Below are 25,488 nucleotides of genomic sequence, written 5' to 3'. Positions count from 1 at the left end.
GATTTCATCACTATACCCATCCAACCACTGACTGTCAAAACAGATGAGATTCACTGGCAGGACATATCATAACAGAGGATTAGCAGACCTGGGCGCCCTTCCTGACACTGTAGACAGTTAAGGCCCGTGGTCTGACATCATCTGATCCCCCATAGGCTCTCTACACCCTTTTCCATCTTGCTATACCAGAATGCAATGACACTGCTGCAGACTTTGACTTGGTGTCAATAACAAAATGGCATTGTATATAAAATGGACTTGTGCCAACAGAAACACAGAAAGCAGCGCATAATGACTGTTAAGATTCATTAAACAAGGCGATCAAATTCAAATGACTGCATCTAAACTGCTCCTTGTATCAAGTTTCAAGCAGCTACAGTGTCATTATGTTTCAGAGTCGTAAACAGGGAGAGATGATAAAACTTTTGGGCAGTACTGCTACAATAAACCACACACACGCACTGAAAAAAGGTACAAATCTCTAAGGTACAAATTTTTGCTTTATTTACCCCTAAAATGTTCATTGTAGTACCCTAAGGGTACATATACAACTCTAAGTTAGTAATTTGCACCTTTTAAGGGTAGATAAGCTACAAACCCAACCCTTTACAGGGACTACCCCTAAAATTTACAATTTTTTCTCTCATTATATTCAAAATGTGCATTAACCGATACATCACTGTTTTATGCTTTAGATATTTCATTGCAGTAGAATGACATTTTTTTTACACTCATTGCTACAGTAAGTGCACACTTGATGAAATTCCTTCTGTGGAACTGAAATCTGATGGCCAGAACAAATATTAACTTCAAATCAAAATTCTTGTAAACTTGGCAAACTTGAAACACACCATATTTAAATGCAAAATACAAAAAGGAAACCTTAAAATGGAATAAGGAGATCAATAAAAACAAAGAAACAGGAAAAAGAACACTTGAGAAAGCACAATACTGACATTTGCAACACAAAACAACTAGCCTCAGCCTCAAAAACTGTGATGCATATTGAATACAAAATGGTCAAAAATCACCATATGTGATTGGTTTACTATTGTAATATCACTATTTCAGATTAACCAACACCTAAAGAGCACATAAAACAAAACAATGTGTGAATGGCCACTTTTCATGTCAGTCAGACAGACCTTTTCCTGACTACTTAGACGTTTCTGGCCACAATCTGCAAACTGAACCAGACTCTAGTGTGATGTTTGAAAGTGTGGCTAGCATGGCGGACTCACCTCGTTCACAGTTGACCCCAGAGTAGCCATCTTCACAAGAGCACTGGTATTTGTCAGGCCCTGTATTGCTGCACGTTCCTCCATTCAGACACGGCTGGTGAGTTCCACAGTAGTTTAGATCTGAGAGGTAAGAACAGGATTAGTATTGAATGTTCGGAAACAAAAATAGAATAAAAGACAGAAAAAGTACCTTTGTCACAGAGTTGTCCACCCCAGTTAGTGTCACAGAGGCACTGCCAGGGTTCAACGCAGGTTCCGTGTACACAGCCTGGGTGAGGGATGCACTTATCACAGTATGGACCCTGCCAGCCGTACAGACACCTGAAAAAGACAAACAGACACTAAGGCAAGGTTTTATAAATGCAAATTAAACGACCACTAAAAACTGCAAGTGTCACTAAATGGCAGTATATATATACCAGAGGAATTTCCTGCATAGTGACAGTATTAATTTTGACAGTTTTTTTTAATCATATTGATTTTGACCTTTTAGACCAAAATGCCCACTACATGTAGTTCAGTTTGATTTTCCATTTTACCCATTATTTTCTGAATAAAATGGCATACAATTTGAGTTAACACAAATAACATTTTAGTTATGATAATGTGCAATTAAAGTGAAATAACTGAACATAAAAATGCTCATTTTAGAAGAAAATTTCAGACAGCACTTTTGGCTTTTGCATCTGAATGTATTTGAGTGAGATGAAGTTATCATCTGAGTTGAGTTATCATGGACAGAATGAATAACAAAGTCAGTAGTTTCATGACGAGATTAACAGTGCAAAATAATTTTCAACATAATATTACTTTAATGACGTTACTTTGATAAAAAGAGAAGAAAATGTTCTTGTTTACTATTAGTAAACAAACTATTAGTATTCACCCACACCTCTTTTAGAATGAGTTTGCTTTTCCAATTCTCTCATTTTCTCAAGAGGCGTCAGGGCTGAAGAAGTATGTTCTGTTACAACGACAACACCACACGAAAACAATGGGTAGTGATTTTCTAAAGCATAATTTGCCATCATTTTCTCAAAGTACTTATCAAAACTTTGAGAAAAGTGTTGTTTTTCAGGGCGTCCAATGCTAAAAGGTTACCCTTTCATAAACCCTGTTTAAAAAGTTCACTCCAGTCCACTGGGAAAAGGGAACAGCCGACAACTTCTTGTCTGATTACTTAATGCCAAGCCATGCAAACAACAAACAGCAGCTTTAAAACTCCAGTGGGTCTTTTAGAGAGACTAACATTAGCTTGTGGCAGGACACTCTGTCTCAATAAAAGCGGAGCGGCTTGGCCCCAGAACTGCTCGGACCATCTGGGTGGGGGGGGTTGTGTTTGTAAACCGCTCCATTGGCCAATGTATTTATGGCGGGTTCTTTTGCATTCTCACTCCTGTTCCCATGTAGCCTTTCTCCGCCCAGGGAACGAAAAAACAGAGTCAGATCTACAGCCACAGAATATCTCTAAGCCTGTAATTAAAAGCCATCTCCAAAACAGCTCAGCAATAGCTCTCCCCTACACTTCCCCCTTAAAATGGCAGTAATTAAACAGCCTGAGCGATAACCTGCTCCTTAAAGAAGGATTCAGATGAGATAGTAAGTCACTTGAGCGCCACAGGAAAACAGACTGCCCTCTGGGGAAAAAAGAAAACAATTAGCCTGAGGCGGCAGTTCAGCTGTAAAAATAAACACGGTGGTTGAGGAAACCTCTCTCTGTGATAAAAAACAACTATTCTTAAACGTGCAAGAAGATTTTGACTATGAGAAACATTCACAAAACCCTATTTCACATCAGCAGTGTCTTGGAAGTGACTTTGAATGATATTAAAGCAAAAATATGGCATTAAAGCGGCATGGCTGAGTAACATTTTCACCTCGACCGTAGGCCTCGGCGGTTCCAATTTAGCACAGTAAGAGCTCTTGTTACAACAGTTGCACAGTTGCATGGTTGTGTGTTCTGGCAAGCTTTCAGTGAGAGATGAATAGGTAATGGGATATAATCATGCCAAATGTAACAAAGAGCTGAGGTTTTAGTATACATTGCATTCCGTAGACATCCAGCCTTGATCTTGAACGCTTTCAGAGCTGGTACAATGATGAGAATTACTCAAACAAAAAAGATCTTTGTAACAAAACATCACTAACGTCTATCTGTTGACCAGAAAACATGCAAACACCTATAACGAACCGATGAAAAACCAGAAAAAGCCCAATGCAAAACCTGCCGTGACTTGCCCCAACCAACAGAAGATCAGTTTGTTGCGCAAGAAATTCAATTTTCATTAACTCGATGCCCTACTCAACACAAATAAGTTACACATGGCACATTCCTTTATGATGAAGCAAGTAACTTCAGAAAGCTTTGTTTATGCATTTTTCCCATGCATGCTACAATCGTACATATTACGAAGCAAAACCTAACTCAAGAAAATGTCAAGGAAAACTTGCTGCTATGGAAGGATTTAAAAATTGCTTCAAATTCTGTTCTCTTGGAAAACAACACAATAGAATAAACCACCATGCTTTTTTATTACACATTAAACAAGCCACTTAGTTTGACAAATTTTTTATGTGCATCAGTGTTACAAAGAGTATTTATTATGCACTCATAAATCACTGAGCTATAGCTGTATACGAACACACACAGATACACATCGCTTTCTCTTCCCGTGGCCAAATTCATACATCATTAGTAAAATAAGCAGTGCATTTTAAAGGGGTCATATGATGCTGCTAAAAAGAACATTATTTTGTGTATTTGGTGTAATGAAATGTGTTTATGCGGTTTAAAGTAAAAAAAAACACATTATTTTCCACATACTGTACATTATTGTTTCGCGGTGTTATGCAAATCTTCCCACATAGTGTGGTAGATATGTGGGGGCGTGTTCGAACGAGCCGTTTTAGGTAGGTGTGGCTAACTCTTAACTTTTATAAAGAATATCTCTTTGGATTTGAGACTTTAGTCTTTGCAACTTTACAGATCTTCTTTATGCACCAAGAGCTTGTAACACTCTAAAGAGAAAGAAAAAAATGAAATCGCATCATATGACCCCTTTAAAACCCAATTAAAGATTGAACTTGGCAGATGATGGTTTGTAGATAAGGCTTCAACATCTTGCCAGACAAAAGCAAAATGGCTAAAAATAGCTTTGTGCTTCAGTTGTCTTTACAACATGGCCTTATTGACACCGTTTCACTGCTAAACGCCAGCCATGTTGGAATACTTGGAGGTGGATGTCAGTAATCTGTGCTTTCATTGTCTGTGGACCAGAAACGGAGCTTGAGCTATCAGACCTTGATAGGTCAAGCAGGACACATGGATTCTAACAAGATTTAACCATGAGCCTCTAGTTGCAGTGAAAGCTTGTACTGTTGCATCTTTCACACTTTAACAAGGCTTGGCTCAAAATGTTAAAGAGCAAGGTTGAGGACAAAATAAACCTGGTGACAGTGTAAAGTACATTTTTGCAGGAAATGCCACAAAAAATATAGAATAATATTGCAGATTACTCACTTGCAGCCACCTGGTTCCTTACAAGATCCATGTTCGGTGCTGCAACCTTGTCTGCAGATCGCTGGAAAACCGAAAGAGTGGGAAAGGATGAATAAAAGTAAGTTTGTTCCCCATCTTTGCTGTAAGATATAACACGGGCCTCAATGTCCCCTGTTCACCCATGAAAACATTTAGGCAATGTATGGGGTGGGAATCTTTCAAACCCCTGATCAGCCTAACTGAATCCTACTCTAATTTGAGTCCTGTTGTCGGGCTTCGGGTGCTGCGCTCTCCATTCACGACTTATTTCAAACTATTCCATACTAAATCCACCAGCCTCTTAAAATGGCAACTGTTTTTTTTTGGCAAAAAGCATTTGAGTTAACAGTTTGCAAAGCATTTTACTTCATTATCAGATGCATTCAGGGATGCCCAAATCAATGAAATTTTCTGTCCTCCATCAAATGTGAAATTACCAAGATTGTTAAAAAAAAAAAAAAAAAAAAATAAATCTTTGTATAGAAATTAGACTCAGGAGTAATTTATAGAATATAAATATAAATTTATTTTTATATTTTAAAATTTAATATAATGTACAAAAGTTTAGGGTCAGTAGGATTTTTTTAAAAACTAAAAAAAAAAAGACTTTAACATGATATTTTAAAGAAATTTGTAAAACTTTCTAATTACAAAATCATAAAAACTGACTGTTTCCACAAAAATATTAAGCAGCAATGTTTTTAACATTGATAATAATAAGAAATATTATAATATTAAATTATAATATATAAACTTATATTAAATTAGGGCTGTCACTTTAACGCGTTAACTTACTTAACTAGTTATAAAAAAATAACGCTTAATAAAATATTTTAACGCAGTTAACGCACTGGCCCCGCTCCCAGACCTGTACATCATCTTACATTTCATACAGTTGACTTGACAAATCTAATGCAAGGCAACAACTCCATAAATGCAGTTATGCCCTAAAATTCAAGATATTAGTGCAAAAAATGCCCATGTATGAATTTTTGTCTCATATTTATATCATACGATAAGCTATATCATACGAGCAGCGAGAGCAGTATTACAGGAATAGCACGAGTGCAAATGTGATTTTATACAACAGTTCAGTTAGAAATTGATATTGCGTTATATTTTAAACACAATATTGTCTGTTTTTGCTCTGTTTTGCCAACAAAAATATTACCTAAAGCCACAGCAGAACTGTTGTGCGTCTGTGAGCAACACAGCGGTGGTTCGTTTCTGAATGAATCCACGTTTTGAACGAATCGTGTGAACCAATGATTCAAAGCCCCATTCATAAAGTGAGCCGTTTACTGAATTCCTGAATGAATCAGCCGTTTGAACGAATCGAATGAATTTTTGACTCAAAAACATTTACCGCCACCTGCTGCCAGGTTTTGTTTCTTATTTAGAGTATTATTTCATTAAAAAAAGGGATTTAAAAAAAAATCATTTACTCAAACCTGAATGACTTACTTTCTTTTGTGGAACATAAAACAAGGTATTTTGAAGGCTGTTGGTAAGCTGTTCTGGTTACCAATGACTTCCATTGCGTGAATGAAAAAAATAGAATGAAAAAAAAATTTTTTTTTCTCAAATTACCTTCTTTTATGTTCCATAGTTTATGTTAGGCCATTGTAACCTAAACATTTATGTGTAATGAATTTTATGTTAAATCAAATCAAATATTTATTTCTAAAGCTACTAGTTGTAATGTCTACTTAATACTTTCTCATTTAACACAAAAAAGCTTTAAAAATAATCTTTTGGGGGTATTTTCACAGCCAAATGTACTTTGCAAAATTGCGATTAATTAGATTAATGAATCGACACATCATTTAATTAATTCGATTAAAAACTTTAAACGATTGTCAGACCTATAGTAAATCTATTAAATCAGTATATTAGAATGTATCCTGAAGTGACACTAAAGACTAGAGTAGTCTCTAATGAAAACTCAGCTTTGCATCACAGGAAAAAAAATACATTTTCAAATATATCAAATTAAGAAACAATTATTTTACACTGCAATAATATTTTCACAATATTACTGTTTTTACTGTATTTTTGACTAAATAAATACACAAAAAAAAGGGGGGCCTTAACACAGTCTACTTGCTCACCTGTATTGCAGTCAGGACCCGTCCATCCTTCCAGGCAGGTCTTGTTGCCATTCTGGTCACAAGTGTAATGTCCAAAGAACTCGTCACGTGGCCGGCAGAACTTGTTGCAGCCAAAGCCGTAGTAGTGTTCAGCGCAGGTGACCCGGATCTGGTACTCAAACTGAGCGATGGGGCCGTTGTGGGTCAGTTTCTGCCATTGTCGATTTGGGTTGATCATGCCAGAGTGGTACGCTTTCTCGATTAGCTTTCCACCTGAACAGTCAATGTGTAACTGTTAGAAAGGCCTTGACACAATAACACCACACACAATTCAAAGAGTTAAAGGTTAACCGAGAAACTTCAATGTCTCTATCTAGTTGCTCACAGATTAAAGATATCACTGGCCTAAAATGACCCCTCATGTTTATAGCTGAAAGAAAAGCCACAATCACTATTAATAACATTGTGCAAACAATATGCTACTAGCAGCAAGGACTCATGACATCAGTGAATAAACACTGTCTTGCTCACTTTTTCTCTCTCTCTGTCTGACATATTCACCCCCGTAGATTCAGATCCCATGCAGAGTAGTGAATTAGAGCAGGGGTTTTAAACTGGGTTTCTGGAGACCCCCAGGTGGCCACAAGGGGGTCCATGGAAAATTACAGAGAAAAAGTGTTGGTATTAAAGGGGTCCTATTATGCTCTTTTACAAAGTTTTGATTTTGTTTTGGGGGTGTACTAGAACAGGCTCTCATACTAGGTTGTTCGAAAAACACATTATTTTTCACATATTTTACATTATTACAACACCTCTCTCCCCAGTCTGGCATGAACGGCTCGAACAGTTCCTGTATCAAATGAAGGCCCGCCTTCTGAAATACGAAATGTGCTGTGATTGGTTAGCTGGGCCAATGTGTGTTGTGATTGGCTCCACTCGGCGCCTGGTCGGGAAATGTCATGCCCCTTACCATAGCCGCCTGCTGCGAGCTTCAGTGTAAATATTGCGTCAAAATCAAATCAATTTGAGCGCGATTTAAACCCAGATGATTGTAACCAAAGTTCGCCTTGGGAAAGCTAGCGTGTCTCTGACACTAGTTGCCTTCTCTAGTGCAGCTCAACCAGGTCTCGTCCCATTCGTCGGTATTTGTGATATCACAAATCCCGGAAAATATGCGTTGTAGTCCAAACGAGTCGTTCGTTGTAGTTTTTGAAAAGTGATTTCTGTTAAATAAAATATCTCCTTTTGAAGTGGACTCTGAGCTTTGTAACTTTGCAGATCTTTTTTATGCTCAAACAGCAACATTACAGACTAACTAAAGTTGAAAAAGTAAAAAAAACGGTATAATAGGACCCCTTTAAATCAGCACTAATACTCATTTCAATTATTTAGAATTTTTCCAGCTAATATTTGAATTGTTTATTTTGGATTTGGTAAAATGACAAAATTTCTATTTTTATATAAAATTTTATTTGTTTTTATAATATCACCCGTAATATTTTTCAATGTAAGGGGACATTTTGCATTTAAAAACAACAAAAATAAAAAAAGCAAGATCTAGAGATGCTGCACAAGTTCAATGGTCAAACACATCTGTCTATCGCATTTTTATATACTGTAGAAAAACAATGGAAAAGCAACAAAGTCGAATTCAAAAATGCATTCTGTGTGAACAAACCCTAAATGAGTCTTAAAATAAATACCAGCCTTTATATTTATGGAAGGGAATCATCCTTGGCATCAAGTTTGAAAACCCCTTGATTAGAACAGATAAATGTAGAATCTGAGAGACACTTACTGGAAATAAATGTATGTAAGCACTAGTAAACTAAGTAATCTGACATGTATTCCCTTCAAACACTTTGACCACAATCAAACACCCGCCCACTCACCCACAGATTTCATCCTTAAATTCTTATTATACTCCCAACTAGGGCTGGGTTGCGTTTCTCAAAAGCACTGTAGACACCATTGGTCTCCATGATATACTTAGGTTTACAATGCTGTCTGAAATGCAGTCGTGGTTCATCCGTGTGGCTATCGGTGGGCAGGACTGAAGATACAGAACGAAACATGTCCAAAACAAGTCAGGATGTGGAAAACCTTGTTATCAAGGGGTGTTTGTTAGGAATAATGTCAAGCAAAGTATACACTTTTTGCAGCCACAGAAGATGAAGTAAGCTGACAGCTCACATCTTTCACCATTTTCCCGAATATGACTAGAACAGGGAACCGTGAAATATCTATTCCTCCCTTTCACATAAACACTTATCTTTAAAGTTCTCTGCAAACTGATGCAACATGGGTAGCTATATTAACTGTTATTCCTAGAGGAGGTAGAAAGAGTAAAAATAGATGATATTATGGAGGCCAGGTGGGCCTATAGTTCATAGGACTCTGGAATGCAGAGGGTCGTTGTGGCATTTCACTTGCACCCTGAACCCTGCGGACAGAGCCAAGTGTCACGTCTTTACTACCTGCAGCCTGATCCACTTCACTGTGGGGTGAGGAAGTCACATTAAACTGACAGAAAAAAACTCCACACCCTCAGGACAAGGAATAAGGAGAGTTGCTAGCAAAAATTAAAAACAAATTCTACTAATGATATGTGTACATATATTTCTTATATATTTGATAAATAACCAATTCAAAAGTCTGGGGTCAGTAAGATTTTAAGAAATTAAAACTTGTTTTCAGCAAGGACACATTAAGTTTACCAAAAGTGAAAGTAAAGACATTTATAATGCTAAAAGATTTCTATTTCATGTTGTTCTTTGAACTTTATTGACTAATCTCATGAATCCTCTTCATTCATCTCAAGAATCCTGAAAAAAATGTACCATGGTTTCCACAAAAATATTAAGCAGCACAATCGTTTTCAACATTACTATTAATAAAACATGATTCTTGAGCACAAAATCAGCATATTAGAATGATTTCCGAAGGATTATGTGACACTGAAGTCTGGAGTAATGATGCTAAAAATTCAGTTTTGCCATCACAGGAATAAATTACATCATAAAATATAAAAATATAGAAAAAAAGTTGGTTTAAATAGTAAAAATGTTTCACAATATTGTTTTTAATGTATTTTTTATAAAAGATAAAATGCAGCCCAAGTGAGATTAAGAGACTTTGAAAAACATTTATCAAAATCTTGCCAACCCCAGATTTTTGAATTGTGGCATATATGGATAAAAATGTTTGTCAAATGCATTTGCTTGACATTTTTAACCAAAGCAACCTGCAATGCATTTAAGGTACTGCACACATTTTTATCAGTTTCTACATTTTCTGGGAATCAGATCCATGACTTTAGTGTTGCCAGCACCATGTTTCACTGTTTGAGCTGGTACAGCTTTAAAAAAAAAAAAAAAAAAGTTTTGGCCTAAATCTACCTTTAGTGGACAATGTTGTTTTACAATATTTATAAAACTAAAGTTGTTACTAAATCTTCTCAAAATGCAGCAAAGTCACAAATGTAAGAAAGTCTGAATTGGCTGCAGATTTGGGGATTTCCAGATTCTAATATTTCATTTGAATATTCAAAGTCCAATAAACAGAAACAAATACCTCTAAAATGTAGCACAACACATATTAGGAAGTATTTGAAAAGACCACCAATCCAAATAGTAAAATTACAGGTTCTAGCACCAGATAAACCATTAGCATATGCAGTCTATAAGCTGATACATACTGTAGAGTACAAGACAAGAGTACAACTTCAACATAAGCTTTTCTGCAACAAAAACTTTGAATTCAGAATATCTGGATATAGCTGGAAGTCGCTATACCAGTTAATGGTAACACAACCTAGAAGAGCTATTCAAATGAACTCCACCAGACTCAGTTTAGTGTCTAAATGGGACTGTTTCTGGAGTGTTAAGCCCTGTTGAGGTGTAAGAAGAGAAAGGTTATAGCAAACATAACCTTGTGCTTGAGCTATGCACCGTGACAGAGAGGCCATGAGACCTTGACTGCCAACACCTGCCATTAGTCATCAGGTATTCGGAAACATTTTCATAAGCATGAGGCCCCCTCAACAATGTTTCTCACAGACAGACACACAGTCTTCCTCTTCTTCCCTTCCCTGTCCTGTCACACACACCTGTCAGCACATTTGGTTTAAAGACTAGCATGCTATGAGCGGAAATGGTACAAAAACAAACTTAAATTTCTTACATTTCTCAAAGTTTAAACAAAAGAAAAAAGAAGAAACAAAACAAAACAAACTTTAATTTCTTACATTTCCCAGTTTAAACGAAAGAAAAACATTTATGCAGACGAAACAAAACAAACTTTAATTTCTTACATTTCCCAGTTTAAACAAAAGAAAAAAGTTATAAGACAAAACAAAAACAGAAACAAATCAAACAAAGCAAGAAACACAGAAAGGACATCAAAGAGGGAAACAAAAAACAGAAAAAATATATCAACCAAAAAGCAAATAAAAACAAAAAGAAGCAAAACAAACAGCCAAAGATGCTACTCACTTTCGCTGGCAGTATCGTTATTGAAGTCCAAGGCCTCCACTATCAACGTATAGGACCTCTGAAAGAGAACAACACACATGCAGTCAGCAATGAAACCAAAACAAAGAAACATCAAAGATCATTTTACATCAACAGAGCTTTAGTCAGGGACCTTGAGTCGTAACCAATAAACACCAATGACAAAATGTGACCATGGGGACATGCTGAGAAATGTGGCGTGAAAGATCAGAAGAATAATACAACCTTCACCTTATCTGGTAGTGCTCTTCTGAAACTTTGGGCAGATACAGTATCACCATCTTTACAATTTAAACAATTACTGGCAGAATAGATCAACAAGCATCCTTGTTGTGGTAATATAACTGTAGGAGACTGTTGTTGATCCAATCGAAAGAACCAAGCAGCTCTCTAACCTTCACAGAGTGACATTATTTAATCAACAAATTTGTTCATTCAAACTTATTTGCTTGTGCACATGAAATTCAACTATTACATTTGGTGCCATTTGAGATGTTTCTTTACAAAAAATGTTAATAATTAATAAAAATGTAATAATATTAGTAACAATAAGCTTTATTTGTATAGCACCGTTCATACAAGGAATGCAGCTCACAGTGCTTTATAATAAAAAATAATTACAATAAGCACAATTACTTCACATGGAAACAAGTTAAAAAAATGAGATTAAAGATAAAATCCCTTTTGTAAAGATTATAAAAGATACAATTATTACATACATAAAATGGAAATTCAAACCAAGTAATAAGGAAACAAAACAAATTAAACAGGCTTTTCACTGTGCTTGAGCATTGCAGCATCATGCTGTTCCTCTCCATTCTGAATTTTTTCCCCGGAAAATAATGAAATTTCCAGAAATGACAGACCTCAGACTTCTTTTACATGCGTGTGTTTATTATGTGTGAGTGTCTAGTAGAGTTGAATCACTGGGTCATGTTATTCTCACTGACAATTATGTGGCATCAGTTCAGCGGTCATTGTAAGGATATAACGGTCCAACATTTTGTACATTCAAAGAAGTCCTTCTATCTTAAGTACTAACTTTATTATGCAAAGCAGCCATTTAATTTGCAGTTTTGACAAATTGGAAGGAAATAGCTATCCTATTTTGACTATATAATAGATGAGAAACACAGTGATGGAATTGGATGGCTGCATCATGGTTCTTTAATATATACAATAATGCTGAATGATTCATATCCATGTACCACATTATTTACATGGTACTCTGAGAAAACACCACAGTTTGACTCAAGAGATAAAGGTTTGGCTGGCAGGTGAAACACACTGGTAGATGCCATAACTACGCCATTAGAGGGCAAAAAACAACTTTTCCCCTTTGAAAAGTTTGGGATTGTAAATGTCTTGATGATGTCAGTTGCTGGTTGGCTGATGTCATCATGTGATTAGTCAAATGATATTTGTGGTTATTGGCTAATGTATGCAGATCTGAGTGCTCTTAAGCAATGTTGGTGGAAATCAAATTGTGGACTTCTTTTCTGTACCAGTTGAGCAATGGGAATGCTAACAGTCCAGTGCTGTCCAAGTATTATAGACCTCCTTGGTTCTACCAAGGTTCATATTTAAAAAAAATATATTTTTGTCATTTCTTCCACAGAATGCCTTACAGTACATACATACTAATAAATTCCCACTAATGCCCATTCTGCATAATTACCTCACATGACAGAAAGAGTTACGAGAAGGAGAAGAAAATTGCAGGTTGAAAGTGAACTTGTTTCTTTGAAAAACCCACAAAAATCCCCTTTCACTTCTCGCTTTCAGGTCTTTTGTGTGCTGTGTTTTGTTCCTCTTTTTCTCCACGGAGAGGAATGTGGAGTGAGGATCTGAGGGAGTTGCGGGGGGTGGGCTGCTTGACTCCAATGCAGGCCGAGATCTCTGGAGGGGTTGGCTACATTTCAGCACTTCTGAAACGCTTTGTCTGACTTAAGGTCATCATGGCTCTCACCGGTATCAGGTAACAAGAGTCACGGAGAGAGAGAGAGAGAGAGAGAATACTCCGCCTGAGAGAATAAAATGAGCGTCCATATCTAGGATTTAGTGTTAGAAGTTGATCGAAAAAAGCAAAAGCATATGAGAGAAAACGAGCGTGCGTGTGAATGCGCCTGTGCCAGAATTGAAGCGTCTCTTTTCGGCACCTACTTGTCAGATTCACACACTCGCACTCTTGACGAGGGACCACGGAATTTCCAACATCTCCAAGGTTCTCACTGTCCGTTTGCAGCAACAATGGATCCTGAATCCCCTATGCCAGACCATTCAAACAAACCAATGTGCAACACCTCTCACTGTACAAAGAGCTCAAATTAGTCTGGGTCATTCGGATCTCGATGACCTGAAGAATATCAAGATAATAAAGTCGCCAAAACAAAGCATCACCTCAAGTGGGAAATGTCAATCAAGTGGTACTAAAGATTCTAGTCAATACAATACAACTTTCTCTTTAAGATTCTATATTATTTTGTCTAAATAAATGAAAAATTAAACACTGAAAGCTAAAACCTGCCATTTTAAATGCTACAAATGAATTTAGGCATCTAAATGTAAAACTATAAAAAGTCTGAAGTTAGCATGCACAATTGAATTTTGGTATATATGTATATATCCAGTATCAATCGGATAAATAATAATTAAAAAAAATAAATAGGAAGATACCTGTTAAGGTGCTGATATATTGTGCATTCCTAAAAGGTACACAAATAGGATGTGCTAAACTGTATATTTTTAATATCCAAGTTTTGGGTTCTGATTAGACATTCAAGACATTTTTGAAAGTATTTTAAACTAATTTCCCAAAAAAACATCATGTATGGCCAAGATACAACAGCTAAAGACATCCATCTGCATGTAGAGGAGGTGCTTCAGGTGCATTCATTTAAAGATACAAGTTTTAAGGACAAAGTTTTACTGTGCAAAATCTCCAAGTGCTAATTAAAGCACAGGTGCTAAAATACCTAAAATAAATAAAAAATAAAGTCGGCGCTGAATATCCTTGTGGTTAGTGCATACATACAGCGCAACTGTGCTTGCGGCGACCCGAGCTTGATTTCCGTCTCGAGGTCCTTTGCCGATCCCGCTCACTTCTCTCCACTCAACGCTACTGTCCTGTCCCAATAAAGGCATAAAAATCCCATTAATATAACTTAAAAAAATGACACTACTCAAACTCACTAACCAGCTACTCAGCCATTTCACAGTCACCGTGTTTATGGTTATCAAATATCAGTTTATTTGATGCAAGCTGTGTCACCTCCACTGGGATACACCTTGTCCTTTCTCTCCTTGTCCACACTTGAACGCATTGTTAACACAAACATGCTGTTGATTCACAGCCCCCATTGAATTAACAAATCTTGCCAGTTTATGTATATCAAGCACACAGCTCATTAATTTCAGCTGCCCTGCACTTCCACACAGTGTTTGAAAGTGCCTGCTGCCGTATATTACGGACATGTCCGGATATGAGCTAGCACAACCTCCCATCAGATCAGGACAGTGACTAAAAAAGGTGATGGACTTAGTAACCTAAGCAATTGTTTTACCTGACATTATAGTTTTATATTTACATTTATGCATTTGGTAGATGCTTTGATCCAAAGTGACTTGCATTGCATTGAAGGCATATTTTTTTTATCAGTTCATGCATTCTCTGGGAACCAATCCCATGACCTTGGCGTTGCTAGCGACACACTCTACTCTTTGAGCTACAGGAACGTTTTGTGCCTTAAAAGGGTTTAAACAGGCTAAATGAATGAGAAACAATCATGGTTTTTCGGTGAGAAGCAGGGGAGGTTTTAAAGACAAGGTCCGCTTTGGATCTCACTCCATAACTCACAATCTGGTTATCAGCTCTAAATGCCTGCTGCTGCCAGGTTCATTTTTCCCATGCTTGACACTGACCTCAGTGTCATCATTGAACTCTCACTATCCCCATCAGCAGACTCCCAAACTTTATACTGCATTTGCCTTATCGCTCTAGGCCTTCACAGACATCTGATAAAGGTCTACACTTGCTCCCAAACCCCCTGAGCTCTGATATGGGACGTATTCAGCTTCTACAAATGGCTGAGGCTCCTTGTTTTTTTGCTTTTATCACACTTACTTGCTGTGGGAATCTGCCGAGTGATGTCTCCACTGGTAAAAGTGTGATTGCTAATAAGGAGAGACTGACATGTAGAGTGACAAACGTTCAACATTGGCTCCGGATATACTCCGCCAGATTCCAATCAATCAAAGTCAACAGGGTTTACATTAGCAGCTTGGAAAACCTGACTATTACCAAGAAGGTAACCTCCCTTTTTTGCCTTTCAGGAGGTGCAATCACAGAAGGAAGGCTTTTTTGTGAGAGATTCCTATCAGGAGTGGTGGCCGCAGATAAGGGGGTCTCGCAGGGAAAGCTTTTGACAGTCTTTCACTGCTCTCTCTGGCGTGGAAAATGAGACGGGCTTCCCTGATAACATGCCTGTCAGTCACCTGTGCGCACACAAGAGTTACTGGCAGCCATCTAATCTCCTGTCACTCAGGAAGGTGATCGCGGGCAGGGACTGAGGAGAGAATCGGATCAAACAGTACATCAGCTGTCAGGTATCCAGTCAAAGGGAGGGTATTCAAGATTAAACATCTCAATACAACAAAATGTTTCCTGGTAACATCATAAATCGGAATTGAGTCATGTGTGAGGTGATTAAGAAAAGTTAGCTAAACAAAACATCAGTACTACACTACTTTACAATGGCCTAACAATACCTCATTCAAGACCTTAACAAGGGCGAGAAAAAAGACAAACGATGCATTTCCCCGTTCTACGACTTGAGTAATTGGCACTTAAGTGCCACATCAGAGGAGACCGTATAAAGCAAACATGTCATTATCCCCTTAGCTGCCCGTAGCTCTTTCCCTCGGGCTTGTGGACGGTTTACCTGCATTTTATTCCCACACCGACCTCAACCCTCAACCTGCTGTCTTTCCCAACAGCATAAAATAAATTGATAGAATGTGCTCAGAAAAGCAAAAGAAAGACTTTAAAATATGGTTTGGATTACTTCCGTTTACTTTGAAAGGGACATGAATTAAATACACACATAAATACTATTTTAGCTTTTAGGAAAGGGAACGGGTTCACAGACTATTAAACAGAATGGAAGACGGGACAGGAAAAAAGGAATTATCCAATTTGCTGGTGAACCAGCTTTTTGGCTCATGCTGAGCAGACAGGCCCCAGGTGCATTCAGGGCCACGGGGCCAGAGAGCAGCGCTGTAATTTGCTGAAACGGCCAGTATGAGAAGTAAGGTCAGGGCTGGGGCGGGTTTGTCTAGGAGCCGATCTCATCACTGCTGAGTCGAACGCAGCTTCCTGTTGCTTGCACTGGGCCGGCATTATTCCTGGACTGGCTCCATTATGCACAGTAATCCTCCCTGTAGCCAGTTTGGCCCGGCTATTGTCACCCCCTGTTTCATGTTCACTGAAGCTGGCTCTGTCTGGGTGGGCTATGACTAAAACCCTCTCTCTCTCTCTCTCTCTCTCTTTTACTCTCTACACCACTCTCTAAAACTAAAAGCACGGGGCAATCAAATGCAGTAAAAGGTGCAAAATAAATGGGTGGTATTCCTGTAAATGAAACGGTTATAGTTTGGCGACGAGATTTGGCTGTTGTGTCTGGGAACTTGCTGAGAGTAATTACCGAGGGTTGCAAAGTTAAAAGGTGCCATACCTAGTCTCCAGTCAGCCGTGACTGACACAAAGCCTAAACTTCAACTCTCCCCAGCTGCCAACTGAAAAAATGATTAGCGACTGACTGAAGTGTGCTATATCGTAATTTTAGATTTTATCATAATTTTGATGATTAAAAGAAACCATTTGCAGTATGCTTTGGAAGTGCACATCACAAAAATAGCTGAAGTGTTACATGATCAACACATGCCCACTGGCCATCTAGTTCACATACTGGACAAGTGGGCAGCTCACTGGGGCAAACAGTTCAAACAGGGACACGTTTTCTTTGTCAGACCGACAGTTCGTCCTTTGTTTTTTTCATTTTGACCCTGCTGAGAATGTATCCACAATGACATCATCAAGCGAGCAGGTGCACAAGCGCTCACGCCAACAGATCGTACGAAAGGACAGTTCAATGTCCCCACAGTCAAGAGCTCCTGAGAAATTAACACGAACACAGGGTTCCCACACTTTCTGACCAATTAATTTTTACAACTGTTACACGACTTTTAAAATTTGATTAATTGATTATACTTTTACAGGTCTCAAAATCACGTTCCCTGACATTTTCATGTTTTCCAGGACTGTGGGAATCCTGTGAATATCTATTTCTGAATAGGGAATCCCAGAAAACTGTATCAAGTAGATCAATACTACTAAAATAGCTCCAACAAAGGTATTGCTACCAATTTTAGGTTACACTACACCAAGGTTTACGACCCCCAACCAGACTGTCAGCCAACCCCGTGACTCCGAGTATAAATAAAGCTAGATTTTCTCAGAGTAACACTTTCATTAAGAATATTAACTAACGTCACTACATAACATATCATTAAACATAGTCAGAAATCTCCTAAAAAAGTATGTTCTATCTAGCTTACATTCTCCATTGACCCTCTGGAGTACCTTCAGGGACCTTCAGGGGTCCACAGGCCCACAATTTATTTAGTTAATACAGCTTAAATGTTGGCAGACATCACACTATATACTACAGTAGGAATTCTATTACACGGCTGCATATCGTAACACACAGGTTTACTGCAAATCACCTGCAGTTTAGACTGACTTGATCACACAGGTTATAAAAGCCCCTTAGACAGATGACTACCATTTCAAGAGATCATGGTCAACTAATAAATTATTTAGTGCTGCGAGACAAACATTGGTAAATCTCTCTTCTGTGGAGCTTCGGCTCATGTGCTTCACACCAAACAAATCTTCTTTTATTTGCATTCTACTGCAGTGACACAAATTAAGAGGTTTATTTGATGTATTTATTTACAGAGTTAGCTGACTGCCAAAAAGGAGACACTGAAAGGAGCTTCACGAGGAGTGAATTTACTGCAGGCCACTGTCAACATGGCACGACATTCTAATCAAGACATTTATAAATGTTTTGCCAAGGAAACATCTTTGCTTACATCCGTTTAACATTTAAATGTTATCACTTTCAACTCGACTTTATTCGTCAGTAAACAACATTTTGAGTAGTGTTGGTTGAGTAGTGTAATGAAGAACTCTGAGTTGTTGTTTTTGTTTACGGTGTCATGCACACACAACTAAAGTGAGCAGGCATAAACTCCAGGACAAACGTGGATCGAAACATTGCTACGATGTATCACCAACGTTGCGTCATCATAACCCGCTATGACCTCATTAATTATGCTCTAAAACAAGAAATATGACATCTACTCACCGGCCACGCAAAACTGAAGGGTAAAACAATCCTTGACTTTTCACTCCGCGTACCCTTGGTCGAAAATTTATTCCCACCGAGAACGGGCGTAGATCCAGTTCCGAAACTGCAAGCCCCAGCCGCGGAAACTCGCGATTGATATTCCTTCAGACAAACTTTAAAATATGTATCACATTCGTCCCGCGTGCATTTGCGATCCGCCGGGTTCCTCTCGCCGTCGCAGCACGAGCCGATCTGCAGCTCGCCTTTCGCATTCTGCATCGATACGATTTCCAGCTCGAAGTGCCCCGATGCGTCAGACACCTGTTGAGCAGAAGCAGAAAACAACCTTTAAATCCGTGTATAAAAAGTGCAGCAAAATCACATTTGTCTCGTTTTACGGAATAGGCTGCTAAACTTTGTCTGCCAGTCTGTCAAGTGTCAGATTGAACCATGCAGAACGTTTGCGCTGCTTTTGAGAGGTCCAAACAAGGTTGTTTTTGGTTGCATTTGTCAATGCTATTTTATAATACACAGTTTTGTGTTACATTATATTTTGAAAATAAATAACACAAAGACAGAAAAAACATGTCAGCTATTTAAAACAGACTCACCTTCGTCGGCAAGAATAACAAAAAGGCATGAAGGTAGAAAGCAGAAAATACTGAACTCCGTCGCACAGTCATGCCTTCTTGTTGGTGTTGCTTTGAGACTCAGAAGTTCTAGCCGCCTCACGGCTCTAATGTACTCCCCGATTTAACATGCACGGGTGGAGAACAACTTTATTTCTTTCAGAAGACTATTTTCCAATGTGTAGGAAACTGCCTCCTATTATCCCAGCGTAGCCTATCTGAAATTCTTATCTTTCGTATTCTGCTTCTCTCTCTCAGCGGCGGGTATACATTACACAGAAGCCATGTGAGCGTTTGTCCGCGACTGACTGACTGCGCATTCAACACACCAAGTTCAGTTAATGGGGGTGGGACACGCATGCGTAATTTTAATATTCAAAAGTTAAAGGGTGTGGTGTGTAGAGAAGCCCCGCCCGTGTCCCCCAGTCCCACAAGATGACGGGTTTATCTGGGAGACTTAACCGCATGTTCTTCCACTCTCTCGTCTCGTCTCACTGCAAAATTTTTTATAGATATATAGTTTTAAAGGAAAAGGAATGCAACATAGCCTACTATATTAGGCTAATTAGTTCACTGTATGTTAAATATTTTAAATAAAATACAATTTGTCTGTCTATAACAATAAACGCATCAGCATTTAAAACGGATGGCTTGCAGCCAGACAGATATGAGAGGTCACAGACACTGTTATTTAGAATTGTGGAATGCACATTTAGAAACCTTCAAAGTCATACGATTTTTCAGTGTAGAAATATTGACACAAAAAGGGACATTCACTTTATGATGTCAACATTCAGTGATTGGCCTTGTATTTTGATACCCATGTGTGATAAAATCCCTCAGGCATTCTGTGTGCACAGATCCACATACAGTAATCTTGAGTTAATTGCCCCCATAGCTCTTGCTGCCCTCTTGTGGGCACGGGGCAAATCTGAAAAGCTATCCGAATACAGAATCCCACAGACAGGTTATGTAAAGCAAATTATGACTCGAGTACCTGCCAGATATCTTTTACTCTTTCTCTGACGTCATGCATACAGGTCACGCTACAGGTCATACCACAGACCTTAGTGCAAACAGTCCCACAGCATGAGACAGTGGCTAATCAGTAACTTGTGGGTTATTTCGCCACATCATTTTACAACTGCTGGATTGTGGTATGAAATCTTCTGATAAGCAAACCCTATAAGGAAAAGTGCATTTCTACATGTCAATCAAATAGCTTTTTAGTCACGGTGTTGGGAGTCTATTAATCTTGATGTTGAAAGATGAGTGAGGGTCTCTGTTTATCTCTGTGTTGGATCTGAGTAAGGAAGCGATACCACAGAAAGAAAACAATAAAAAAGGAATTACAAGCATTTTTATGTCATGTTAGTATATTACTCTTTATTAGAATTCTTAAATTTGAAATGTATAGAATTTAGTATCACTAACAGTGCAAACAGACTCTCTGTCTGCCATTGGTCAGTCAAACACATAGCCCTGCCCTAAACTCACACCATTGGCTCAGCCAATAATGCTGTTTTAAAAGTTCAGTATTTACATTTATTTTGACCTTCATTTGGTTCACTTAAAGTTGTTTTATAGAAAGAATATTTACATGACATGCACATACTATATGCAATACAATTTAAAATAAACTGTAGATTCACTTTTTTTTTTTACCGTTTAACCGTTCACCTTTATATTGTACTGACAGCAGAATCACAGCCCTCAATAATGTGTGTGACCACATAAAGGAGATCCATAGCAAGTTGAGGGCAAGATGCCAGGCTGATATTTCCTGTCGGTGAGGTTCAAGATTAAAGGTGTGCTGGACCTTTTGTACCGTCCACTGTGCCTTTAAAAGATTCTGACCCCAAGAGAGGTCTCAGGTTACTCACTGCATTTAAATAGCCACTCTGTGTAATAAGGATTAATTAGACTATTTAGACCTCAAAACTTGAGCGCTTTCCCCTCAAAGGGTTTCGCCCATTTTGATATCCGCATTCACATTTCATCCGGGATGCCAAAGCCCTTCTTTTGAAAGTCAGACAGGCTTGTGGGATTTAAACCACTGCTTTTGTTAGAGACTCCTGGCCTGCCACTTTAGGATGGTGCTGGTTTAAAAGCAACTATCAGTCATAAATTATAGAGTATATCATGTTCGGTATGCTATTGTAACATCAAAAGTTGTTGAAGCTGGAGATCTACTCTGACAATGTAATTTGAAGATTTAGTTTCGCAGTCTTAAGAAATGGTCATGATTGTTGCTGATAATTATATAAATATATATTAGTGACTATATTTAAATGTTAGATATTTTGCATAAATATACCTATTCATCATAAAACGATTGTCAAAGTTGTGAATAAAAAAGATTATTGCTAAAAGAAAATACTATTGTAGTCTTTCTACTTCAAAATTTCACATTTAACTGGCTGTTTCTTCTTAATTTTTGACATTTCCTTTGCAATTTCTGAGTGAACATTGTTTTACAGCAAATTGTACACCAATTTGTGTGTGTGTTTTTATTATTTTTTTCCATGTCAGCTTATCCACAGGCCAGAATCTGTGTTTGTAAAGCTGCCCCAGGGCTAATGTGATTTGAGTAATGACCGCACAAGTAAGCCGCAAACCTTTGGGGAGCCCAAATTCGACTGGGGACCCGAGATGTGTACGGGTCATCAGATTGAACTAGACTTTTCCGGTCCCACTCTGCTCTGCTCGCCCCCCTTTTCATCCTTGACTGGGATCAAACCAAGCAGTTATGGGCTTCTAAATCACGCCTGAAACCAGGAACAAAGAGTCAGATGGCTGTTGCAGAGATGACTATCTATTGTCTGACACTCAGTGCTATATACCAATCCAATTACTTTAAGCTTGTTGCCACCTCTCATATTACAGTTCACCAATGCAAGTCCAGCCTGACAAGAATGTGGTGGAACAGATTATGTCCTTAATAAGAAAGCCCATGTGCTTTCACTGCAGGTTCTTGGATCGTGACAACCTCTGACTTTTGAAAAGCTGTTTAATTCATATGAATTCGATTTTTGTCTGTTTGCCATTGGGCCATATATTATATATATATTTATCTGTATGTATTATCGAACGATAATTAATATCAGAATGTTTAATATGGTGGTTGTAGTGTATTGGAGTGACCAGAGGTCTGTCTAGGGATTTATGAAAGATCAATGCTGTGAATCTTCAAAGTGCGCACAGCTGGACGATGGGGAAACAGAACGTTGCTGGCAGATGATTTTTACAGAAATCAAATGTCTCCCGGAAATAATGATGTACTAATGTTGATCCAAAAATAATACTGTTGTGCAACATGTTGTCAACATGTGACTGGACAGGGAAAAAGAGAGAAAATGAATAATAGATGTAGGAACCGTCTGTGTAGAGAGAGGGAGTGTAGAACATGAAAGAAAGATAGTAAAGGTGCAAGGAGATATTTTTGCATATATGGGGGTCATAGAATGTATTGGATTTTTTTTTGTTTTAAACTACAATCCTTATAGTTTTATAAGATTAATTCTAATTTAATTCTAAATAACAGCATTTATTTGTAATAGAAATCTTTAGTGACATTTTCAATGTCAACTTTTTCCTATGATCAATTTAATGCACCATTACTGAATAATAATTTTGATTTCTTTAAAAAAAAAATCATACAGACCCCTTTTGAACAGCCCTATAGTTTAGAAAAGTTTCATTTTTTTTCTGGATTTCAAAGAATTGCCCTAATTGAAAGAACACCCATATTCTGATTTACAAGTCAGGCAAACTTTATAAATAATGGACATTTTCATTCCAGTGTTTGTGTATATGTACTTTCGTGTGTGTTTATGTAGGTCTTCATCTATGTGCTCTCTTAAGCTGTTCATTGACATTGACAGTCTGAGTGTGAGGATGGAGAGAACTGATCCTGGCCAGATGACACTGTAAAGATGACACTGTAAAGGCAGTGGTATTTGAGGAAGTGAGAGATAGAGTGCTTTGGAACATCTTTCTGCTTAGAACTTCTCACTCACACTTTTAGAATATTTACACTTTCTGTTTACGTGACCAGCTTTTACTTACCAGGACCAGGACGGCAGAGACGGTGGGTCCTGATATAAATATTATTCTCCCCTGATATGTGGGACCTCCATTGTTATTTTCAACATTTATCTTAAACTGGCCCTTGTAAATTAAATAATGGAGATTCCATTGGTGACTGCATCGGGTGGCAGATGGAAAGAAATCAAGCTCTAGGTCAAGTTACAAGTTTGGCATTTCATTTTTTATGCTTTTATTACTGCATAGGGTGAAGTATATGAACTAGGCTTGCCAAGTATAAACTTTTACCTGGATGACACAATATCATAGATCTTGATGTAAATTGAAATTATAAGCTTCAGGCAGTAGTAAAATAATGCTCTACTTTGATACAATAAAGTAAAACAAATACAGCTTTGATTATTGGATTATCATAAGGGTATGATAAAACATTGGACTCTTTACTCAGCCTCATTCTCATTGTGAGATTTTCAGAAATTAGAATCTATCTATCTATCTATCTATCTATCTTAAAATAAACTGTAGATTCACTTTTTTTTTTTACCGTTTAACCGTTCACCTTTATATTGTACTGACAGCAGAATCACAGCCCTCAATAATGTGTGTGACCACATAAAGGAGATCCATAGCAAGTTGAGGGCAAGATGCCAGGCTGATATTTCCTGTCGGTGAGGTTCAAGATTAAAGGTGTGCTGGACCTTTTGTACCGTCCACTGTGCCTTTAAAAGATTCTGACCCCAAGAGAGGTCTCAGGTTACTCACTGCATTTAAATAGCCACTCTGTGTAATAAGGATTAATTAGACTATTTAGACCTCAAAACTTGAGCGCTTTCCCCTCAAAGGGTTTCGCCCATTTTGATATCCGCATTCACATTTCATCCGGGATGCCAAAGCCCTTCTTTTGAAAGTCAGACAGGCTTGTGGGATTTAAACCACTGCTTTTGTTAGAGACTCCTGGCCTGCCACTTTAGGATGGTGCTGGTTTAAAAGCAACTATCAGTCATAAATTATAGAGTATATCATGTTCGGTATGCTATTGTAACATCAAAAGTTGTTGAAGCTGGAGATCTACTCTGACAATGTAATTTGAAGATTTAGTTTCGCAGTCTTAAGAAATGGTCATGATTGTTGCTGATAATTATATAAATATATATTAGTGACTATATTTAAATGTTAGATATTTTGCATAAATATACCTATTCATCATAAAACGATTGTCAAAGTTGTGAATAAAAAAGATTATTGCTAAAAGAAAATACTATTGTAGTCTTTCTACTTCAAAATTTCACATTTAACTGGCTGTTTCTTCTTAATTTTTGACATTTCCTTTGCAATTTCTGAGTGAACATTGTTTTACAGCAAATTGTACACCAATTTGTGTGTGTGTTTTTATTATTTTTTTCCATGTCAGCTTATCCACAGGCCAGAATCTGTGTTTGTAAAGCTGCCCCAGGGCTAATGTGATTTGAGTAATGACCGCACAAGTAAGCCGCAAACCTTTGGGGAGCCCAAATTCGACTGGGGACCCGAGATGTGTACGGGTCATCAGATTGAACTAGACTTTTCCGGTCCCACTCTGCTCTGCTCGCCCCCCTTTTCATCCTTGACTGGGATCAAACCAAGCAGTTATGGGCTTCTAAATCACGCCTGAAACCAGGAACAAAGAGTCAGATGGCTGTTGCAGAGATGACTATCTATTGTCTGACACTCAGTGCTATATACCAATCCAATTACTTTAAGCTTGTTGCCACCTCTCATATTACAGTTCACCAATGCAAGTCCAGCCTGACAAGAATGTGGTGGAACAGATTATGTCCTTAATAAGAAAGCCCATGTGCTTTCACTGCAGGTTCTTGGATCGTGACAACCTCTGACTTTTGAAAAGCTGTTTAATTCATATGAATTCGATTTTTGTCTGTTTGCCATTGGGCCATATATTATATATATATTTATCTGTATGTATTATCGAACGATAATTAATATCAGAATGTTTAATATGGTGGTTGTAGTGTATTGGAGT

General features: G+C 37.9%; 1 protein-coding gene across 2 annotated transcripts in view; it reads right to left on the bottom strand.

Moving 5' to 3' along the window:
• Positions 1 to 19,740, bottom strand: part of LOC107705411 (jagged canonical Notch ligand 1) — a 34,334-nt gene extending 14,594 nt beyond the window's left edge. For both annotated transcript variants that reach the window (XM_016508687.1, XM_016508688.1), the window contains exons 1-7: positions 19,404 to 19,740; positions 18,811 to 19,113; positions 11,363 to 11,420; positions 6,891 to 7,142; positions 4,762 to 4,822; positions 1,432 to 1,562; positions 1,242 to 1,361 (exon numbers count right to left, since the gene is read on the bottom strand). In XM_016508687.1, coding sequence (XP_016364173.1) covers positions 1,242 to 1,361; positions 1,432 to 1,562; positions 4,762 to 4,822; positions 6,891 to 7,142; positions 11,363 to 11,420; positions 18,811 to 19,113; positions 19,404 to 19,475 — 997 coding nt within the window. In that variant the 5' untranslated portion in view covers positions 19,476 to 19,740. The remainder of the gene's footprint in view (positions 1 to 1,241; positions 1,362 to 1,431; positions 1,563 to 4,761; positions 4,823 to 6,890; positions 7,143 to 11,362; positions 11,421 to 18,810; positions 19,114 to 19,403) is intronic.
• Positions 19,741 to 25,488: the final 5,748 nt, after the last annotated feature.

The sequence above is a fragment of the Sinocyclocheilus rhinocerous genome, unplaced genomic scaffold, assembly GCF_001515625.1.
Source record: "Sinocyclocheilus rhinocerous isolate Xijiao unplaced genomic scaffold, SAMN03320098_v1.1 scaffold564, whole genome shotgun sequence".
NCBI lineage: Eukaryota > Metazoa > Chordata > Actinopteri > Cypriniformes > Cyprinidae > Sinocyclocheilus > Sinocyclocheilus rhinocerous.
Note: the sequence above shows the minus strand (reverse complement) of the source record. Positions and strands in the feature narration are given on the sequence as shown.